Source organism: Halichoerus grypus, chromosome 13, assembly GCF_964656455.1.
Source record: "Halichoerus grypus chromosome 13, mHalGry1.hap1.1, whole genome shotgun sequence".
Classification (NCBI taxonomy): domain Eukaryota; kingdom Metazoa; phylum Chordata; class Mammalia; order Carnivora; family Phocidae; genus Halichoerus; species Halichoerus grypus.
Window position 1 is genome coordinate 52,169,497 of NC_135724.1, and position 14,532 is coordinate 52,184,028.

The 14,532-nt window shown below is 40.8% G+C and overlaps 1 protein-coding gene across 1 annotated transcript in view; it reads right to left on the reverse strand.

The window, feature by feature from the left end:
* Positions 1-14,532, reverse strand: part of MYOM1 (myomesin 1) — a 163,299-nt gene that overhangs the window by 142,413 nt on the left and 6,354 nt on the right. The window contains exons 2-3 of the mRNA XM_036122338.2: positions 4,033-4,208; positions 3,771-3,866 (exon numbers count right to left, since the gene is read on the reverse strand). Coding sequence (XP_035978231.2) covers positions 3,771-3,866; positions 4,033-4,044 — 108 coding nt within the window. The 5' untranslated portion in view covers positions 4,045-4,208. The remainder of the gene's footprint in view (positions 1-3,770; positions 3,867-4,032; positions 4,209-14,532) is intronic.

Consider the following 14,532-nt stretch of genomic DNA (forward strand, 5'->3'; position numbering starts at 1 on the left):
TTTATCTTATCTATGTGTACTCCTTTCAGGGTCCTTTTAACCTCTGGCTCTGTTTTTTTCACAGTTCCCCTAATGGTGTGGGACTGGAAGAGTGGTTCTCCTTCCTTGTTGCACATTAGAATAGCTAAGGAGTTTCTAAACTGCACTGAAGCTCGGACCATATTTCAGGACGTTTACCTCAAAATCTCTGGGCATGGGACATGAGTGTTTCTAAAAGCTCCTAAATGACTCTAATGTGCAACCCAAAGGAAAAATAATCTCTTAGGTCTCTTTCCATTCTAAAATGATGAAAGCTTTTGAATTAAAAAGAGAGCTATAAATATTTTGCACAAATAGAGGTTTTCCTTTTCAATTACCTCCTTGGGAAGTATTTCCCCAGAAAGGGAGTATGAATTAAGGGGTATGTTTTGTGAGATTGCTATTTGGAATAATTAGGCTAATCTACAAGTCATCTACCAAATATGAATATACTCTTTCTTCATTGCCACATCAATATTGCAATGTATAATTTTAATTTATTAGCAAGTTTAACAGATGCGAAATGTATCATAGCTATTTTTTTTAAAGATTTTATTTATTTATTTGACAGAGAGAGTGAGAGAGCACAAGCAGGGGGAACAGTAGAGGGAGAGGGAGACGCAGGCTCCCCGCCAAGCATGGAGCCCGATGCGGGGCTCGATCCCAGGACCCTGGGATCATGACCTGAGCTGAAGGCAGATGCTTAACCATCTGAGCCACCCAGGCACCCCATATCATAGCTATTTTTAAGTGCACTTTAAAAATTGTAAAAACTGGACATTTTTTCATTGTTAGCTAACTATTTGGTTTTTGTCTGTGTATGAGTTGTCTTTTTACCTTTACCATGGAGATGGATTATTTTTCTTGAGATCATTATTAATCTGTTAATATAATAATAAACAAAATAAAATAGCTACCACTAATTGAGACCTACTACATGATACTGTTCCATGCTTTACACGTATTTTATTTTTTACAAAAATTATACAAGGCAGTTATTATCCCCAAGTTATAAATGAGAAAACTAAGGTTCAGACAGGTTATGCAAGTTACCCAAAGTCACACAGCTAATGAATAGTGGAGCTGGGATTTGAATCCACCTCTATCTGGCTCTTAAGGACTATCCTCTTTACTGGACAGGTAAACACTCAATGCCTGTCCTGTTCACAGTACATGCTGATGTTTTGCACCATGTGATTCCTGCTCTCTGACCCACAGTGATGGGTCATTTCAGACCCAAAGGTAACTGATGAATATCCTGGCCAACCACCTGTGGTGTATGGTGTGGCCCAAAAAGGTGAGCCAAGCCAATCACATTCCTCTCTTGAGAATGTGAATTTGGAAATGTTGAGTGTCGATGCACTTAATATAAGGAGCAAAAGTGAAAAAGGCTGAACAAAGAGTTGCCTTGTATATACTGGAGTCAGAGGAGCCATGACAAGTTGAAATTATGAGGGACTAGAAACTAGGGTTAGCAGAGAAAGACAGCTGGTAGAGAGAAAACTAAGTAGATGTGCTTAAAGAAGTAGAGACCTAATCAGAGAACAATCATTTGGCCCATGAGAGGAAAACCAAAGAGTCAAGTACCCCAAGCTACCTCTGTTTTCAGCAACTCTCCAGTTTAGATGCAGGTCATGTATATCCCTAACATAGGTATCCTTTTTCTTGAGCTAACTGGACTTTGTCTCTGTTCCTTGCTATCAAACAAGTCAAAATAAAACATGCTTTTTATTAAATTTTTGAAATATTCTGGATGTTAAGCTTTTATCTGTCACATTTATCATAAAACATTTCCATTTCTATTCTTTCCTTGTTTTCATTACATTTTGACTTTTATAAAAGTGGAACCATCAATCTTATAATCAGTAATACTTTCACCGGTCAAAAACTTACATTTGCACAAACTATAGTGACAGAAAACAGAGAGTGATTGCCTTGAAGATGGGGGAGGTAAGAAGTGAGAGGAGTTAGGAATGAGGCTTTACAAATGGGCATGAAGAAACTTTGGGGGTGATGGATATGTTAATATCTTGAGTGTGGTGAAGATTTCACAAATGTACACATCAAAACTTATGACATTTGTACATTTTAAATATGTGTGGTTTACTGTATGCCAATAATACTTTAGTTAAACTTTTTTTTTTAAGTAGGCTCCACGCCCAGTGTGGAGTCCAATGTGGGGCTCAAACTCATAACCCTGAGATCAAGACCTGAGCTGAGATCAAGAGTCAAACGCTTAACCAACCGAGCCACCCGGTTGCCCCAAACCATTTTTTAAAACAAATACTCTTCTCTCCAGTTAAGATGCTTACACAATTCTATTTCATTCAACTTATTATGCTTCATGCTTGACTAGAACTCACCTGCTATTTATTGTGATTTATGCTATGAGAGCTTAATCCAAGTTTATTTTTCTCAGTTTTAATATTCTCTTTTTCAACTACATATTACAAATAGTTATTTCTTTCACAATTGTAATGGTGTAATAACACTTGAGGAGTCATGTGTTGAGCCCTATAGTCTTCAATCTATTTCTATTAATATTTGTCATTCCTTGGCCAATTTTTCTGTTTTTAAACCTAATACTATCTGCTTCAGAAGTCTGGAATTTTGTTCCCTTGTGATATTTGTAATGTTTTAAAGTCATGTAAAGCACTTTACATCAAGCAAGGGTGCTAATGTTAGTACACACACACACACACACACAGTTATTCTTGTATACTTACATGAAATAAATTTCATGTAACTGTTATACACATTATTTTAACAAACATCTGATGCACTCTATATGAAAAGACTTTAAACAGACAAAATTACTACAAGAATTAATAGACTAACATACAAGATTTTATTCATTGTTCTCCCATCTTGAGCAAAAATTTTTATTGGGCTTATGTATCCAAACAAGATCTAACCTGTCTGTGGTTAATCCGGCCACCACAACTACCTTCTGTACCAAGAAAACTTTCATTCCGGACCTAGCAGGCCACACAGAAATCTGATAACATGCATCTGCTTGTGTTTCAACACAGGACTACTTTCATCATTCAACCACTTCCTAAGTCTCCTTTATTGTTTTCTACTACCTTGGCCTCAAAGTTCTTGAACAAGGTTTACTGTTTTAACTTAGGTTTCATTGGGCACATGTGACATGCCTGGCACTGTGCATGGTCACGGGAATAAAAACAGAAGGCGGCACCCTTGGGAAGTATGTGTTCCTTCCTGTCATAGCTCTTTCTACTTCCTGAAGCAAGTAATAAACTGTGTAGCACACAATAAGACACTGAAGAATACTGATCTTGGAAAAGCCCCTTCAGGGGCGCCTGGGTGGCTCAGTCGTTAAGCATCTGCCTTTGGCTCAGGTCATGATCCCAGGGTTCTGGGATCGAGTCCCACATCGGGCTCCCTGCTCAGCGGGAAGCCTGCTTCTCCCTCTCCCACTCCCCCTGCTTGTGTTCCCTCTCGCTGTCTCTCTGTCAAATAAAAAATAAAATCTTAAAAAAAAAAGAAAAGCCCCTTCAAATTTAACTTTGGGTTTTTTGGTCTTTCAGGGACTATTGGGCAGTGCTGCCAGACCAGTGCTCTAATGCTTTACTAAATCGGCACTCCATGGGGTAATGCAAAAGGAGGTGTTTGGTGTTAAATGTTGACAAGTTATACAAAACAGAAACTGCCCATAGAAATTACTTTCATTTATCATTATTTCTCCAGGAGAAAGAAGAACTCAGAATCAAAAGTTGTAATATACTTACAGGTGGCTGGCAAAACAGATACTGCCCCAAGGCACTGATTTCTGTGGAATTAACCCCTGCTGGAAAGTCTGCAAAGAGACCATAGAGCCTCTTTTCCTGGGAAAAACAAAAAAAATAAGTCAACATTTTGGGCAAATATTCCCACTCCAAATTATTAATACAATCATTAATCCTCTACAGTATTATCAGAGTGATTTAAAAAAAATACAAATCTGATCACATTAATTCCATAAGTAAGACAGATTAGTGGTATCTCACTAACCTTCAGAAACATGGCTTAGAGGTCATTCAGGACATGGTCTCTGCTTACTCTTAGTCCTCATATTTTTTTTCTATTTTTTTATTGTTATGTTAATCACCATACATTACATCATTAGTTTTTGATGTAGTGTTCCATGATTCATTGTTTGTGCATAACACCCTCTGTTGAAAGTAGTCCTGTGTTGAAACACAAGCAGATGCATGTTATCAGATTTCTGTGTGGCCTGCTAGTGCTCCATGCAGAACCTGCCCTCTTTAATACCCATCACCAGGCTAACCCATTCTCCCACCCCCCTCCCCTCTAGAACCCTCAGTTTGTTTTTCAGAGTCCATCGTCTCTCATGGTTCGTCTCCCCCTCTGATTCCCCACCCTTCATTCTTCCCCTCCTGCTATCTTCTTCTTTTTTTTTTTTTCTTAACATATAATGTATTATTTGTTTCAGAGGTACAGATTTGTGATTCAACAGTCTTGCACACTTCACAGCGCTCACCATAGCACATACCCTCCCCAGTGTCTATCACCCAGCCACCCCATAATCCCACCCCAACCCCCACTCCAGCAACCCTCAGTTTGTTTCCTGAGATTAAGAATTCCTCATATCAGTGAGGTCATATGATACATGTCTTTCTCTGATTGACTTATTTCGTTCCGCATAACACCCTCCAGTTCCATCCACGTCGTGGCAAATGGCAAGATCTCATTCCTTTTGATGGCTGCATAATATTCCATTGTATATATACCACATCTTCTTTATCCACTCATCTGTTGATGGACATCTTGGCTCTTTCCACAGTTTGGCTATTGTGGACATTGCTGCTATAAACATCAGGGTGCACGTACCCCTTCGGATCCCTACATTTCTATCTTTGGGGTAAATACCCAGTAGTGCAATTGCTGGATCATATGGTAGCTCTATATTCAACTTTTTGAGGAACCTCCATATTGTTTTCCAGAGTGGTTGCACCAGCTTGCATTCCCACCAACAGTGTAGGAGGGTTCCCCTTTCTCCGCATCCCCACCAACATCTGTCATTTCCTGACTTGTTAATTTTAGCCATTCTGACTGGTGTGAGGTGGTATCTCATTGAGGTTTTGATTTGGATTTCCCTGATGCCGAGCGATGTTGAGCACCTTTTCATGTGTCTGTTGTCCATTTGGATGTCTTCTTTGGAAAAATGTCTGTTCATGTCTTCTGCCCATTTCTTGATTGGATCATTTGTTCTTTGGGTGTTGAGTTTGATAAGTTCTTTATAGATTTTGGATACTAGCCCTTTATCTGATATGTCATTTGCAATTATCTTCTCCCATTCTGTCAGTTGTCTTTTGGTTTTGTTGACTGTTTCTTTTACTGTGCAAAAGCTTTTGATCTTGATGAAGTCCCAATAGTTCATTTTTGCCCTTGCTTCCCTTGCCTTTGGCGATGTTTCTAGGAAGAAGTTGCTGAGGTTGAGGTCGAAGAGGTTGCTGCCTGTGTTCTCCTCATGGATTTTGATGGATTCCTGTCTCACATTTAGGTCTTTCAACCATTTTGAGTCTATTTTTGTGTGTGGTGTAAGGAAATGGTGCAGTTTCATTCTTCTGCATGTGGCTGTCCAATTTTCCCAACACCATTTGTTGAAGAGACTGTCTTTTTCCCATTGGACATTCTTTCCTGCTTTGTCAAAGATTAGTTGACCATAGAGTTGAGGGTCCATTTCTGGGCTCTCTATTCTGTTCCATTGATCTATGTGTCTGTTTTTGTGCCAGTACCGTACTGTCTTGATGATGACAGCTTTGTAATAGAGCTGGAAGTCTGGAATTGTGATGCCGCCAGCTTTGCATTTCTTTTTCAACATTCCTCTGGCTATTCGGGGTCTTTTCTGGTTCCATACAAATTTTAGGATTATTTGTTCCATTTCTTTGAAAAAAGTTGATCATACTTTGATGGGGATTGCATTGAATGTGTAGATTGCTCTAGGTAGCATTGACATCTTCACAATATTTGTTCTTCCAATCCATGAGCATGGAACGTTTTCCCATTTCTTTGTGCCTTCCTCAATTTCTTTCATGAGTATTTTATAGTTTTCTGAGTACAGATCCTTTACCTCTTTGGTTAGATTTATTCCCAGGTATCTTACGGTTTTGGGTGCAATTGTAAATGGGATCGACTCCTTCATTTCTCTTTCTTCTGTCTTGTTGTTGGTGTATAGGAATGCCACTGATTTCTGTGCATTGATTTTATATCCTGCCACTTTACTGAATTCCTGTATGAGTTCTAGCCGTTTTGGGGTGGAGTCTTTTGGGTTTTCCACATAAAGTATCATATCATCTGCAAAGAGTGAGAGTTTGACTTCTTCTTTGCCGATTTGGATGCCTTTGATTTCTTTTTGTTGTCTGATTGCTGTGGCTAGGACTTCTAATACTATGTTGAATAGCAGTGGTGATAGTGGACATCCCTGTTGTGTTCCTGACCTTAGGGGGAAAGCTCTCAGTTTTTCCCCATTGAGAATGATATTTGCTGTAGGTTTTTCATAGATGGCTTTTATGATATTGAGGTATGTACCCTCGATCCCTATACTCTGAAGAGTTTTGATCAAGAAACGATGCTGTACTTTGTCAAATGCTTTTTCTGCATCTATTGAGAGGATCATATGATTCTTGTTCTTTCTTTTGTTAATGTATTGTATCACATTGATTGATTTGCGGATGTTGAACCAACCTTGCAGCCCAGGGATAAATCCCACTTGGTCGTGGTGAATAATCCTTTTAATGTACTGTTGGATCCTATTGGCTAGTATTTTGGTGAGAATTTTTGCATCCATGTTCATCAAGGATATTGGTCTGTAATTCTCCTTTTTGATGGGGTCTTTGTCTGGTTTGGGGATCAAGGTAATGGTGGCCTCATAAAACGAGTTTGTAAGTTTTCCTTCCATTTCTATTTTTTGGAACAGTTTCAGAAGAATAGGTAGTAATTCTTCTTGAAATGTTTGGTAGAATTCCCCTGGGAAGCCATCTGGCCCTGGGCTTTTGTTTGTTGGGAGATTTTTGATGACTGCTTCAATTTCCTTAGTGGTTATAGGTCTGTTCAGGTTTTCTATTTCTTCCTGGTTCAGTTTTGGTAGTTGATACATCTCTAGGAATGCATCCATTTCTTCCAGGTTATCTAATTTGCTGGCATAGAGTTGCTCATAATATGTTCTTATGATTGTATTTCTTTGGTGTTGGTTGTGATCTCTCCTCTTTCATTCATGATTTTGTTGATTTGGGTCATTTCTCTTTTCTTTTTGATAAGTCTGGCCAGGGGCTTATCAATCTTGTTAATTCTTCCAAAGAACCAGCTCCTAGTTTTGTTGATCTGTTCTACTGTTCTTTTGGTTTCTATTTCATGGATTTCTGCTCTGATCTTTATTATTTCTCTTCTCCTGCTGGGTTTAGGCTTTATTTGCTGTTCTTTCTCCAGCTCCTTTAGGTGTAGGGTTAGGTTGTGTACTTGAGACCTTTCTTGTTTCTTGAGAAAGGCTTGTATTGCTATATACTTGCCTCTTAGGACTGCTTTTGTTGCATCCCAAAGATTTTGAACAGTTGTGTTTTCATTTTCATTGGTTTCCATGAATTTTTTAAATTCTTCTTTAATTTCCTGGTTGACCCATTCATTCTTTAGTAGTATGCTCTTTAGCTTCCATGTATTTGAGTTCTTTCCGACTTTCCTCTTGTGATTGAGTTCTATTTTCAAAGCACTGTGGTCTGAAAATATGCAGGGAATGATCCCAATCTTTTGGTACCAGTTGAGACCTGATTTATGACCTACGATGTGATCAATTCTGGAGAATGTTCCATGGGCACTAGAGAAGAACGTGTATTCCGTTGCTTTGGGATGGAATGTTCTGAATATATCTGTGAAGTCCATTTGGTCTAGTGTGTCATTTAAAGTCTTTATTTCCTTGTTGATCTTTTGCTTAGATGATCTGTCCATTTCAGTGAGGGGGGTGTTAAAGTCCCCCACTATTATTGTATTGTTGTTGATGTGTTTCTTTGTTTTTGTTATTAATTGCCTTATATAATTGGCTGCTCCCATGTTAGGGGCATAGATATTTACAATTGTTAGATCTTCTTGTTGGATAGACCCTTTAAGTATGATATAGTGTCCTTCCTCATCTCTTATTACAGTCTTTGGTTTAAAATCTAATTTGTCTGATATAAGGATTGCCACACCAGCTTTCTTTTGGTGTCCATTAGCATGGTAAATGGTTTTCCACCCCCTTACTTTCAATCTGGGGGTGTCTTTGGGTCTAAAATGAGTCTCTTGCAGACAGCATATCGATGGGTCTTGTTTTTTAATCCAATCTGATAGTCTATGTCTTTTGATTGGTGCATTTAGCCCATTTACATTCAGGGTAACTATTGAAAGATAGGAATTTAGTGCCATTGTATTGCCTATAAGGTGACTGTTACTGTATATTGTCTGTGTTCCTTTCTGGTCTATGGTGCTTTTAGGCTCTCTCTTTGCTTAGAGGACCCCTTTCAATATTTCTTATACGGCTGGTTTCGTGTTTGCAAATTCCTTTAGTTTTTGTTTGTCCTGGAAGCTTTTTATCTCTCCTTCTATTTTCAATGACAGCCTAGCTGGATATAGTATTCTTGGCTGCATGTTTTTCTCGTTTAGTGCTCTGAATATATCCTGCCAGTCCTTTTGGGCCTGTCAGGTCTCTGTGGATAGGTCTGTTGCCAATCTAATGTTTCTACCATTGTAGGTTACATATCTCTTCTCCCGAGCTGCTTTCAGGATTTTCTCTTTGTCTCTGAGACTCGTAAGTTTTACTATTAGATGTCGGGGTGTTGACCTATTTTTATTGATTTTGAGAGGGGTTCTCTGTGCCTCCTGGATTTTGATGGCTGTTTCCTTCCCCAAATTAGGGAAGTTCTCTGCTATAATTTGCTCCAATATACCTTCTGCCCCTCTCTCTCTTTCTTCTTCTTGTGGGATCCCAATTATTCTAATGTTGTTTCGTCTTATGGTATTGCTTATCTCTTGAATTCTGCCCTCGTGATCCAGTAGTTGTTTCTCTCTCTTTTTCTCAGCTTCTTTATTTTCCATCATTTGGTCTTCTATATCACTGATTCTCTCTTCCGCCTCATTTATCCTAGCAGTTAGCACCCTCATTTTTAATTGCACCTCATTAATAGCCTTTTTGATTTCTACTTGGTTAGATTTTAGTTCTTTTATTTCTCCAGAAAGGGTTTCTCTAATAACTTCCATGCTTTTTTCAAGCCCAGCTAGTATCTTTAAAGTGATGATTCTGAAGTCTAGATCTGACATCGTACTAATGTCCGTATTGAGTAGGTCCCTGGCAGTCGGTACTACCTCTTGTTCTTTTTGTTGAGGTGATTTTTTCCGTCTTGTCATTTTGTCCAGAAGAGAACAGATGAATGAGAGAACAAAATGCTAACAGGGTAACAACGTCCCCAGAAAATATACTCTAAACAAATCAGAAAAGACCTGAAGCCAGGGGAAAAAGAAAGGAAAGAAAGAAAAAAGAAAAAGCAAAAAAAAAAAAAAAAAAAAAGAAACAGAAAAAGATAAAAACCAGAAAAAACAAACAAACAAACAGAACAAAACAAAAAAAAACAGAATATGATCAAATATGATCTGGCTGGTATATAGATCAGTGCCACACACTAGATTTTGGGTGTATTTTGGTCTGTTAGAAGACAGGGCCTCCCAAAATTTTAAAGAAAGAAAAACTTGTATGTGTACAAAAATAAGGGTTGATATGATGAAGGGATGGAATATGACTGTAAAGATGAAAATTATAAAAAATTTTATAAAAAGAATTGATAAGAAGTTGTTTGAAAAAAGAACGAAAAAAAAAAGGGAGAGAATATGATCAGGCAGGAGAGTAGAACAAAACCATACACTAGAGATTTAGGGTATATTTTGATCTGTTAGAAGAAACTATCTCAAAATTTTAAAGAGAGAACAACTTATATATATATATGCCAAAAATAAGGGTAACTACTATGAAGGGATAGAATATGACTCTAAAAATGAAAAATAAAAATGTTTTTTAAGCCCAGCTAGTATCTTTAAAGTGATGATTCTGAACTCTAGATCTGACATCGTACTAATGTCCGTATTGAGTAAGTCCCTGGCAGTCGGTACTACCTCTTGTTCTTTTTGTTGAGGTGATTTTTTCCGTCTTGTCATTTTGTGCAGAGGAGAATAGATTAATGAGAGAACAAAATGCTAACAGGGTAACAACGTCCCCAGAAAATATACTCTAAACAAATCAGAAAAGATCTGAAGCAGTGGGAAAAGAAAGGGAAAGAGAGAAAAAAGAAAAGGAAAGAAAAAAAGAAAAAAGAAAAAGATAAAGATAAAAACAAACAAAAGCAGAACAAAACAAAACAAAACAAAAACAGAATGTGATCAAATATGATCAGGCTGGATTATAGATCAGTGCCACACACTAGATTTTGGGTGTATTTTGGTCTGTTAAAAGAAAGTCCCTCCCAAAATTTTAAAGAAAGAAAAACTTATATATGTACAAAAATAAGGGTTGATATGATGAAGGGATGGAATATGACTGTAAAGATGGAAATTATAAAAAATTTTAAAAAAGGATTTGATAAGTTGTTTGAAAAAAGAAAGAAGAGGATAAAAAAAAAAAGAAAGAAAAAAGGGAGAGAATGTGATCAGGCAGGGGAGTAGAAAAAAACCATACACTAGAGATTTAGAGTATATTTTGATCTGTTAGAAGAAACTATCTCAAGATTTTAAAGAGAGAACAACTTATATATATATGCCAAAAATACGGGTAACTACTATGAAGGGATAGAATATGACTTTAAAAATGAAAAATAAAAATGTTTTTTTAAAAAAGGGATTGATAAGATGTTGGTTGAAAAAGGGAAAAAGAAAAATTCAAAAAAAAAGAAAAAAGGAAAAAAGAAAAAAAGACAGTTAAAAAAAATAATTAACTTTGAAAGACTAAAGAATCATGGTAAAAAAGCCATGAATTCTATGTGCAGTATTCCCCTAGCGCTGGAGTTCTGCCGTTCTCATTGATCGGTAAACTTGGTCTTGGCTGGCTGTTCTCGCTGATCTTCTGGGGGAGGGGCCTGTTGCCGTGGTTCCCAAATGTCTTTGCCGGAGGCAAAAGTGCCCCGCCCTTGCCGGTCCGGGCTAAGTAATCTGCTCGGGTTTGCTCTCCGGAGCTTTTGTTCCCTGCAAGCTCTCCGTACAGCTTTGGAGGCGGAGAGTGAAAATGGTGGCCTCCCAGTCTCCGCCCCGGCGGAGCCGAGAACTCGGGGTCCCGCTCCTCAGCGAGCCCCCAGAGAAAAGCCGTCAGTCACTCCCGTCTCCCCGGTCTCCGGCCGCACTCCGCGCTCACCCGGCCTGTGACCGCGCCTTTCTATCTGGCACCCAACCCCGGGTGGAGTCTCCAAACCCAGCAGATCCCCGCGGTGCGCTCCCGCACCTCTCCTCCCGGGGGAAGAAGGTGAGTCTCCCCGGATCTGCCGCTTGTTGGGTCCCTGCTGGAGGAGCTGTGGCCCGACTGTGCCGCGGATCACGGTTTATAGCAACCCCGAGCTGAGAGCCCGCGCCTGGGCTCCGTCTCTGCAGCCGGCTTCCCTGCTCCGGTACCTGGGAGCTCTGCCGCACTCAGGCACCCCCGGTCTTTCTGTGACCCCGAGGGTCCTGAGACCACACTGTCCCGCGAGGGTTCCACCCCCCACTTCGCCACCAGAGTGACGTCCCTCAGCGGAGCAGACTTCTAAAAGTTCCGATTTTGTGCTCCGTGGCTCTATCACTTGCCAGAAGCGGCCGTCAGAGGCCCCTCCCCCACCGTCTATCCTCCCGAATGTCGCCTCGGATTCACTTCTCCGCTCGTCCTACCTTCCAAAAAGTGGTCGCTTTTCTGTTCAGAGAGTTGTTGCTCTTCTTTTCTTTGATCTCCTGTTGAGTTTGTAGGTGTTCAGAATGGTTTGATCCCTATCCAGCTGAATTCCTGAGAGGAGACGAAATCCAGGTCTCCTACTCCTCCGCCATCTTGCTCCTAAAAATGTTTTTTAAAAAAGGGATTGATAAGATGTTGGTTGAAAAAGGGAAAAAGAAAAATTTAAAAAAAAATTAACTTGAAATACTAAAGAATCATGGTAAAAAAGCCATGGATTCTATGTGCATTATTCCCCTAGCGCTGGAGTTCTGCCGTTCTCATTGATCGGTAAACTTGGTCTTGGCTGGCAGTTCTTGCTGATCTTCTGGGGGAGGGGCCTGTTGCTGTGGTTCCCAAATGTCTTTGCCGGAGGCGGAATTGCCCTGCCCTTGCCTGGTCCAGGCTAGGTAATCTGCTCGGGTTTGCTCTCGGGAGCTTTTGTTCCCTGGAAGCTTTCCGTACAGCTTTGGAGGCTGAGAGTGAAAATGTCGGCCTCCCAATCTCCGCCCGGGAGGAGCCGGAGGAACCAAGAACTTGGGGCCCCACTCCTCAGTGCGCCCCCAGAGAAAAGCAGTCACTCACTCCTGTCTCCCCGGTCTCCGGCCGCACTCTGTGCTCACCCGGCCTGTGACCGAGGGTTTCTATCTCTGGAACACGACCTCGGGTGGAGTCTCCAAACCCAGCAGATCCCTGCGGTGCGCTCCTGCGCCGCTCCTCCAGGGGAAGGAAGGTGAGTCTCCCCGGATCTGCTGCTTGTTGGATCCCTGCTGGAGGAGCAGTGGCCCGACTGTGCCGCGGATCATGGTTTATGGCAACCCCGAGCTGAGAGCCTGCGCCTCGGCTCCGTCTCTGCAGCCTGCTTCCCCACTCCGATACCTGGGAGCTCTGCTGCACTCAGGCACCCCCGGTCTTTCTGTGACCCCGAGGGTCCTGAGACCACACTGTCCCATGAGGGTTCCACCCCCCACTTAGCCACCAGAGCGACGTCCCTCAGCGGAGCCGACTTCTAAAAGTTCCGACTTTGTGCTCCACGGCTCTATCACTTGCCAGAAGCGGCCGACGGTGGCCCCCTCCCCCGCCGTCTATCCTCCTGAATATCGCCTCGGATTCACTTCTCCGCACGTCCTACCTTCCAGAAAGTGGTCGCTTTTCTGTTCAGAGAGTTGTTGCTATTCTTTTCTTCGATCTCCTGTTGAGTTTGTAGGTGTTCAGAATGGTTTGATCCCTATCCAGCTGAATTCCTGAGACCAGATGAAATCCAGGTCTCCTACTCCTCTGCCATCTTGCTCCGCCCCTCTTAGTCCTCATATTTTTGCCATTTCCCCCTCATACCCTACCTTCCAGTTCTTCATTCATTCAATATGTATTTTTATTTAGTGTGTGCCTGTAATGTGCTAATTAATGTTCTGGGCCTTGGGGATACTTCACTAAACAAAACAATCCCCCAAACCTTGTCTTCATAGAATTTAGTATGAAAAATAAGCAGTAAGCAAAAAAAGTATATTGTATGTCAGAGATAATAAATGCAGTGGAAAAAATAAAGTAAGAGAAGAGAATGCTGGAGGTGGAAGATGAATGATGAAATCTTACATGAGCAGAGAAGGCATTACTGAGATGATGATAATTAAGTGAAGACTCAAGAGAGCTGAGGGAGAAAGCAATGAAAACATTAGAAGAAAGAAATCAAAAGGAACAGGAAACGCAAAGGTGTTGAAGAGGAAAAATACCTTCTTCAAGGAACAGCCTGATCAATATGGTTGAGCAATTGGTGAAAGTTCACCCAGTCTGATGTTTTGGGGTCTTACAGGCATTTGGCTTTCACTCTGAGTTGAGACACCATTGGACAGTGTTGAGCAGAACAATGATATGACCTAATCTCTATTTTAGAAGGATCAGTCTGTGTCTGTGGAGACTAGAATTTAGAGGAACATGGAAGTACGGAGACCAGTTAAAAGGCTACTGAAAAATCCAGGCCTGATACCTTGTATTAGGATAGTAGCTGTAGGGGTGATGGGACATAGTCAGATTGATATGTTTTGAAGGACTTAACCAATAGGTTTGGCTAACTGCTGTTCTAGACCCTGGAGATGGTTTGACTGAAAGGTTGGATGAAGGTCAGGACAGGAAAAGAGGTGGCAAAGATGAGTCCAAGGTTTTTGGCCTGAGCAACTTAAAGGATGAAATTGCCATTAACCTATGTGGAGAAAATGTCAGGGAGAGCAGGTTTTACAGGTAAGGTCAGAAGATCAGTTTGGGGGTCTGAAGGTTTAGATGCCTAGTAAACCTCCTTGTGGAGATGTCAAGTGACTATATCATGAGTCTGGAGTCCAGAGCAGAGGTCTTGGCCAAGATACATACTTGAGAATAATCAGTGTCTCAGTAGTATTTTAAACCATGAAAATGGATGAGATCAGCTAGGGAAGGAGTGTTGACAGAAAAGAGAGGAGAGACAAACACTGAATCCTGAACCACTCCAAGGGATTGAGGAAATTAGGAGGAACTGGCAAAGGAAACTGAAGAGTAGCCATAAGGAATGTGCCATAGGAACCAGGAAAACCAGGAGAGTGAGACATCCTAGAAAGGAG